The following is an 8701-nucleotide window of genomic DNA, read 5'->3' on the forward strand; positions in this document are numbered from 1 at the left end:
GCCCCTAAGTCCTTCTGGCCTGAGATCCTTGCTACTGCCACTTATCTTGTCAATCGGCTACCAACCAAAGCTCTTGATCTAAAAACCACTCTTCAAAGTCTTTCTGAATTTACCAACATTCCACCTGCCCTAACGTTACAACCTCGAATATTTTGGTGCTCCATCTTTGTCCACATACCAAAAGTTAACCGGACCAAACTTGATCCTTGTACTAAAAAATGTGTATTTGTGGTATATGGCGTGAACCAAAAAGGATATCGGTGCTATAGCCCAAAGAGACGTCATATGTACACTACCATGAACTGTGACTTCCTTGAAACAGAATTCTTCTATACTTCTCAACATAGTGGTGAGGGGGAGAAAGAGAATGACACACTGAGTTGGTTAAAATGGGTTCCAAAATGGGCTTCATCATCTGAAGCAATCAATCACAGTATCCAAGATGAGTCACTAACTTCACTACAATCCGGTGGACCAAAAACTGATGTTCTAAACCAAAATCCTGACCTGGCATCCAAGGTAATTAAGTAACTCTCAAACATCTGAATATGTAACAGAAAAGTATCTCATGAAAATCATGAAAATAATGAAAATCAAAATATTAATATATCTTACAATCACGAGATAGAAGTAGAACAAACAGTGCATGTAGAATAAGAACCAATACAAGAAGGAACAAGACAAGAAGAAATTACTGAGAGATATGTTCTACCACCAAGAGCTAAGAGAGGAATTCCAGCAAAACGATACTCTCCAGAAAAACAGTCTAAATCTTCTAGGTATCCTATAGCAAACATAGCACAAGGGAACTTTTCCAAAGAAGCCATGACCTTTACTTCTTCCCTATATACAGAAAAAAATTCCAAGGAACAAGCTCTAGAATCAAAGAATTGGAAGGATGCAATGGATAAAGAAATGAAGGCGCTAATGAAAAACAACACATGGGAGAAATGCAACCTTCCTCCAGGAAAGAAACCGGTGGGATGTCGGTGGGTCTTTACAATTAAACACAAACCAGATGGAATAATTGAAAGATATAAAGCTCGGTTAGTGGCTAAAGGCTACACCCAAACATACAGGGTTGACTACTCGGAAACATTCTTTTCACACCCCGACTTAGGGCCTAGGCGTGTGACTCATAAGTTGGTACCTGTTTTGTAAATATATCAGAGTTTAAGGTTGTAAAGCGGAAGACATGTTAAAGTATTATTTTATTCAAAAGACGGGATTTTAGAACACCCGTTAATTTGTAAAAAAGTGTTTGGATAAAACCATGGTTTACATTATTTTAATAATAAAACATCCATTGAGCCATCAGATCGTCTAACGGCTATCCATCATCTCCAAACACCTATTCTTCATTACCTGTAAAATAGTTATAAAATACGTCAGCAATACATGCTGGTGAACACGCTGACACAAAATATTTTAATACTTAGTTATCCCCTCGGGTATCTTATGACCTGGCCCATCGTGGCTTAGGAAACAACCAAGTTAAATTTACTATTATAAACATCCAGTTCTACTTGAAACCTCTCAGCGATACCGCAGCATCAAGGTCTTAGCAACTATCAATATACACGAGATAATCCTCTCTCGGACATTACTTAAGTCCGGCCCAACGTGGTGGAGGCATTAGCAAGTGTGGTGCGGTGTGCCCACCGTCTACCCACATATGTAAGGATCCAAAAAAACGTATACAATAGCCTGAGGGCCAGCGATACTTTTGTTTATAAAGTTTTAGGGATATATATTCCCATGCAAACATTTTAAGACTTGTTTTATAAATAGTTGGACATATTCACCTTTCTTCTTGTTTGGTGTTTCTCACCGATTTGTCTTGTTACCTCGGACCTATAGTACGAGAATAACGTTTTATAAGTACTAGATTAACGATCTAGCTTTAGACCTTTAGTCCGATTGCATAACCTTTACCTTGACATTTATCTCTTTTATAAAATATAAGGATCTCTAGTCCTTTCTTTTGTTAATCATTTATAAACCACTTTTCTTTTTCATCAAGAAACGTATATTTCAAATTTCTTTTATCATAAGAATATATATATAATAGAGAAATAATATTTCATCAATAATCGTGACTTATAAAAATCTATTTTCTTACTTTATTATATATTCAAGGTATGGGCTATATCCCCGACTAAGGTCTAAGCCATTTATAATATAATAATCGGGCAGAACTCCTACCTTGTATGGCTTATGAAATGCCTATGCTCTACTTGGATCGCACTTCTACTTGGAGGAAAGTCGAGAGAGTAAAGATGTAGAATTCTAGCACGCACTTTGAGGCCAAAAACATCGGAATATCGACATATCGGTGTTATGGCACGCTTATCGAGGTTATGTGTGTGTTTTGGAGTGTGTGAGGGATGAATGTGAAATCCCCATGGCCGATCTATTTATAGAAAAAATCTGCAACTTCGCATATCGCGAAGCTGCTTCGCGTATCGCAAAGATGCACTTGCTTTGATGAGTCGCCGCGTAGGCTTGCCACGTGTCACTACGGCCTGCCACGTGTCACCGCACGTGTCACCGCATGGTGACACGTGTCCCGTGAAGTGTCCTGCATCTTCGCGTATCGCTAAGATGTAACTTGGATTCTTCGCGTATCGCGAAAATGCAAAACTTCAAATCTGTTCATTTTCAGTCCCTGATCTTTTGGTAACTTGCCATATCTTGATCTCGTCTCATCGTCCAAAAATACAAAGGCGGCTTGCGGCGATGCGAGCGTGCGAAGTGCAAAGTGCGCAATCAAAGCGCCACATTGCGCCCATCGCCCTTCTCCCGAGCTCGTGCGCGTCGGGTGCTTCGCACCCTCCGCTGGGACTCGAGGAGTGGTTAGCCACATAAGAACATTATCATGGAAAGTGCCCTCCTTATAAAGTGCTTTGTTTTCTTTACCACTTTCCATGTGGGATAGAGTCTTCTTACTTCATTCCCTAACATAAGCTTATTTCCATTCTTTATCTTATTTTACCCATTATTTATGCCATGAATATTTTTAGTCCATCATCTTTATTATTTGTCAAAATTAGACCATATTTTTTGTGATGTTACAATTCTCCCCAGTGGCCAAGTTTAAACACAATCCGAGTCCTTTTCTCGATCGCTGCAAATGAAGGATGGCCTATTCATCAATTTGATGTTAAGAATGCATTCCTACACGGATTAGAAGAAGAAGTTTATATGGAAGTTCCTCCTGGGTTTACAAGGAATTTCAAAGAAAAAGAAGTATGTCGATTGAAAAAATCTCTCTACGGGCTTAAACAATCTCCTCGAGCTTGGTTTGGTAGATTCACTCTAGCAATAAAGAAATATGGATACCAACAAAGCAACTTCAATCATACGTATTCCTTAAATGAAGAGGTAAACTTTTGACTTGTTTAATTATTTATGTTGATGACATGATCATTACAGGAAACAATGAGGAAGAAATGAGAAAGCTGAAGGCAAACTTGTTCACGGAATTTGAAATGAAGGACTCAGGAAGACTTAAGTATTTTCTTGGAATTGAAGTACTAAGGTCCAAACAGGGGATCTTTATATGCCAAAAGAAATATATTCTTGACCTTCTAGCTGAGACTGGAATGATTGATTGCAAACCGGTAGACACCCCAATAAGGGTTAACCATAAACTCCATATGGAACAGGAAGCAAAATTGACAAACAAAGAAAGATATCAACGCCTCGTAGGTAAACTAATATACCTCACACATAGTCGTCCAGATATTGCATATATAGTTGGAGTCGTCAGCATATTCATGCATCAACCTCAAGTTTCCCACATGGAGACAGTAATGCGGATTCTCAAATATCTCAAAGGAACAGTGAGCCATGGAGTTCTCTTTCGACCAAATAAACACCTCAAGGTCCAATTGTATACTGATGTAGACTGGGCAGGAGATAAAGATGACGGAAGATCAACATCTGGATATTTCACTCTTGTTGGTGGAAACCTAGTTACATGGAGAAGCAAAAACCAGAAGGTAGTAGCACTATCCAGTGCCGAAGCTGAATTCCGAGGAATTGCATGGGGCGTGACAGAGGTTCTATGTATACAGAGAGATTGTTAATAGAAATCGGGTTTCCCCAAGCCGAAGCAAGTAGGATCATTTGTGATAACAAAGCCGCAGTACAAATATATGAAAACCCAGTTCAACACGATCATACAAAACATGTGGAGGTTGATAGGCGCATCATCAAAGAAAAACTTAAAGCCAAGATTATAGAGCTAGCTTTCGTTCAATCAGAAAACCCATTAGCAAATATAGTAACAAAGGCCGTCAACAGGAGAATATTCAACAATTATCTTGACAAGTTGAGCATCGGAAACCCCACTACTCAACTTGAGAGGGAGTGCTAGAAAATAATAAAATATCAAGAGAATAATTTTGACACTATTTACTAATTTATGAGATTTCTACAGCAAGAGAACAACTAAGATTAGTGGATCGTTAGAGGCAAATCAAAGCATATTTTCATTCCTTTTTTTTCTTTTTTGTATTTCTTTGTCAAGATTAGTGGACCTTCCTCTATTTATTGTAATTCTTTCTCTGTAAAATATAACAAACTGATACAAGCAGTCAAGAAATACAAAAGCATTTTATTATTTCGAATTTCGATCCGATTCTTTACAACAATCCTATCGGAAATCCAATCAACCGATATTGACGGATTACTGAGTGGTTGTGCGTTGGTAATGCATGTTCTCTTGGCTCACATTATTTATTGCTCAAATATATATATTAACCATTTATTTAATTCTTGGTGAACCGCTTATTACTAAAAGTAGATAAACATCTTTTGGTTTTTAAAAGATGAACTCCAAGAAGAAACACGTATAATAAGCAAGTCATTGCCTTGTTTAGTTAAATGATTCCCCACAAAAGATCTTGTTAGAGTATACAGAATAAAGAACAAATAAATACGAAAAAAAGTGAAAAGATTAATCATACAATGGGGAAACATTATCTTGTTGTATTTTTCACCTTCTCATTCGTCATTTCGGTGCAATCGGTGCGAAATACAGCAAGCATCGACGACGAACTGTGAGTTAGCGATTATGATTCTTTGTGGCCATGATCATGTATTAGAAAAAAATCATAAAAAAGACATCATGATTAATGAGTTTGAAAATAACCTTGGCTTTTTCTTTGAAAAATGTCTTTTGGCTCTTATTCTTTTTAATTAAGAAATTGTTTCAGCCAAACGAAGCTTTCATATAGGACATCCCTGCATCATTGTGTAGCAGATTCATTATGTTGCGCCAGATTCTCATGAAGACCATGATTTGACTTGATGGGACCCATACTGCAATAACATCAATTTCATATGCCAATTTCAGAAAAGATGTAAAGAGTCTGTCGCATGACAATGAATCTGCTATATGCGAGATGGATTAATGTTACGCTAACATTTGTAAAGCTATTTTAGTCTTGTAAGATAATCGTACAAGTTCTTTTGTAGGCTTCAATTTTCGGGAGGTAACTTAACAAGGAGAGACCTAGCTGAATGTTCAGCCGTTAACATAATAGACAAGTGCTGGAGGTGCAAACCTGATTGGGATACAAACCGACAAGCCTTAGCCGAATGTGCTGCTGGTTTCGCTAAGGGAACCACCGGCGGCAAGGGTGGTGAACCCTATGTGGTCACAGATCCCACAGATGATGATGCTGCCAATCCAAAACAAGGAACCCTTCGAGCCGGTGTCGTCCAAAACAAGCCTTTGTGGATAACCTTTGAGAAAGACATGGTCATCACATTAACACAAGAGCTTGTTATAAATAGTGACAAGACAATTGACGGTAGAGGTGCCAAAGTTGAGATCACTGGCACAGGTCTCTCCCTCTACAACGTTAAAAATGTCATCATTCACGGGATTCACATTCATGATGTGAAAGAAGCACCAGGTGGCCTGATTAAGAACTCAGACGGTCCACCAGGCATGCGACACAAGACCGACGGTGATGGTATATGTGTTACGGGTTCGACCCAGATATGGATTGACCATTGCAGCTTTAGTAAGGGTGTTGATGGGCTTATAGATGTCACCTTGAGAAGCACAGGCGTAACCATTTCCAACTCCAAGTTCACCCAACACCATAAAGTAATTATTAATTAAGAAACATATATCTAAACTATATGTTTATTGACCTTTGGTATTTTACAATGCTTAAATAGGCAATATTGCTCGGGGCACATAACTCACACGCAGAAGATAAAGCTATGCAAGCGACCGTGGCGTTCAACTTCTTTGGCGATGGATGTGACCAAAGAATGCCTAGATGCCGATTTGGGTTCTTCCAGATTGTGAACAACAACTACGATTCATGGGGAACGTATGCCATAGGTGGCAGTGCCGCCCCAACTATCCTCAGCCAAGGCAATCGGTTCAACGCCCCCGATGATAAAATTAAGAAAAATGTATTCTCGTTATATACCTACCTTCACTTTCAAGGGTGTTAAAACCGAGCTATGTAGGTGGGGTTCGCCAGGTTAGATGTCAATCGGTTCGAAACCTGATGGGTAAACTGAATCGGTCAAGATATATGAAACCTATTTTTAATTAAAATCTAATGGTAATATCTGTGTTAAAAAAAGCATCCAAATCACTAAACCACCAAAACCAAATCTTTTTGGCTAGTTTGACCAACCCACCCAGTCCAGTTTGGTTTAGTTTCCCTAAAGACCATAGTTACTAGTTCGGCATAGAAATTATGCTAAAACTAGCCGACTAAGACCGTGAACAACCCTAACATAAAGTTGGTTTTGAAGGTGTTAGTGAGGGCTGATGCAGCAGAGGAAGAGTGGAAGACGTGGAATTGGAGATCAGAAAAAGACACTCTTTTAAACGGAGCAATCTTTCTGGCATCCGGGGTTGACCCAGTGTTATCCCCTGAACAAACGGCTGGCATGATTGTCGCTGAACCAGGTGAATCTGTACCTCAACTCACCAATGCCGCTGGGGCACTCGCGTGCGTGATCGGTCAACCTTGTTAAGTACCCATGCATTTTTTAGTTTGCTGTGAATAGAAGTAAAGGAAATGAACCATTACATGTTGAACAAGTGATTTTGTGCTCTTAATTAAGTATTCAATTATAATGAAACATGCATGTATATACATTTGTCTTTAATTAGACGTGAATAGTTTCCCGTTTATATTGAAATACACTTTTAAGAGCACGATTATGCTCATACATGGAAACCCAGTGATACAGCTTCAATCTTAGAATGAGAAGTATGAGTTTGTTCTAAATGTGTCTAGTTATCTGATATCAACAACACCCACAAACATGTTTATATAAAAGAAAAACCCAACACATCCCCGACTTGCCCTCGTCGATCCTCCATGGGAGTCCTTTGACAAGGACAACAACATCAAAGAAATCCCACAAACAAGGTTGCACAATCAGGCATCCATGGGGAATCCGCCCTCAAGCACCATGTAAGATATCACGGCACCATGTAAGATATCATGCTTGGCTTCACAACACCTCATTGCATAGGCTATGATGAACAACAGATATAACAGATATTCATTCATGTTACGCAAACATTTATAAATAAAAATAAAAATGGAGAAGGAGGAGGAGAAAATATAATAAAAATCTTTTGTTTAGTTACATATTTTGTTAATCTTAAGCCTGTTCACGAAGGCTTTAAAGCCTCTTCACGTCAGCGCCATGTAGGAACCGGGGCTTCGAAGCGCTGTCTCATAACGTCCCGCTGTGGTTTAAAGCTCCTTTTAACGCCCCATTATATATATATATATATATATATATATATATATATATATATGAGTAAGGTTAAAATAAAAACTCACTTAAGTTGTGAAAACTCTAGAAACTCATTCTCAACCACATGTTTTTAATTAAAGTTTGAATCATGTGGTCCACAATTAAAGTTAATAAAAAATATAACATTTTCTTTCTCCTAAAAACATATAAAAAATTAGTAAAAAAATGTTAAAAAATATCAAACATTTTTTTTGATGTTTCGATGTTTTGAATTAAATGTTACAACATATATTACATGTAACAAAAAATACGATGTTACATAGGATTTTTACGGGTTATCACAACTCAAGTATATATATATATATATATATATATATATATGTATGTGTGTGTATGAGAGAGAGAGAGAAAGAGGACCCACAATCCCCCCACTATGGCGCCGGTCTTGGTAACCCCCCCCCCCCTGAACGCCCCTCGACGGTGTGGATGCGCGAAGGCGCCCCTTGGCTGCCAACTAACGTAGGCTGTCACGGTCTATTAAAAAACAATTAATTAAAAACTTAAATACCTATCACTAATACGGGTAAGTAAGGTCGTCTCCACAAGGACTCAAGGAAAGTGCAAGTTTATTTAATTTATAACTAATTATTTAATCTAAGCGGACAGACGATGTCAAGCGGTTTTTAGAAAAAGATTTAATTAAAACTAATGATTACTTAAAAAGATTTGTAAACAATATTAAGTAAAAAACATTCATTCTAGGTTCGGGTTATGTGTTCCATACGTTAATCACAAATTCTTTAGTCTTTGGTATTATAATAATTGTTAGTCCTATGGTTTGATTTATGATGACAAACGATACCCTAACCGAATTGTTGACACAAATGCACCGGACACCACAATTACCAATTCTATGTCTAAGATGATTAACTCAATGATAAGGTTT

At 38.0% G+C, this 8701-nt stretch overlaps 1 protein-coding gene across 1 annotated transcript; it reads left to right on the plus strand.

Annotated features, from left to right (window-relative positions):
• Positions 1-4814: 4814 nt before the first annotated feature.
• LOC143578684 (pectate lyase 1-like) lies at positions 4815-7068 on the plus strand. Its single transcript, XM_077062174.1, has 5 exons — positions 4815-5066; positions 5363-5369; positions 5474-6124; positions 6199-6441; positions 6793-7068. The coding sequence occupies exons 1-5, from the start codon at positions 4975-4977 to the stop codon at positions 7015-7017; spliced, it is 1218 nt and encodes a 405-aa protein (XP_076918289.1). The 5' UTR covers positions 4815-4974; the 3' UTR covers positions 7018-7068.
• Positions 7069-8701: the final 1633 nt, after the last annotated feature.

Source organism: Bidens hawaiensis, unplaced genomic scaffold, assembly GCF_021521415.1.
Source record: "Bidens hawaiensis isolate Kalapana, Puna unplaced genomic scaffold, B.hawaiensis_p1.1 tig00029322_1, whole genome shotgun sequence".
NCBI classification, from domain to species: domain Eukaryota; kingdom Viridiplantae; phylum Streptophyta; class Magnoliopsida; order Asterales; family Asteraceae; genus Bidens; species Bidens hawaiensis.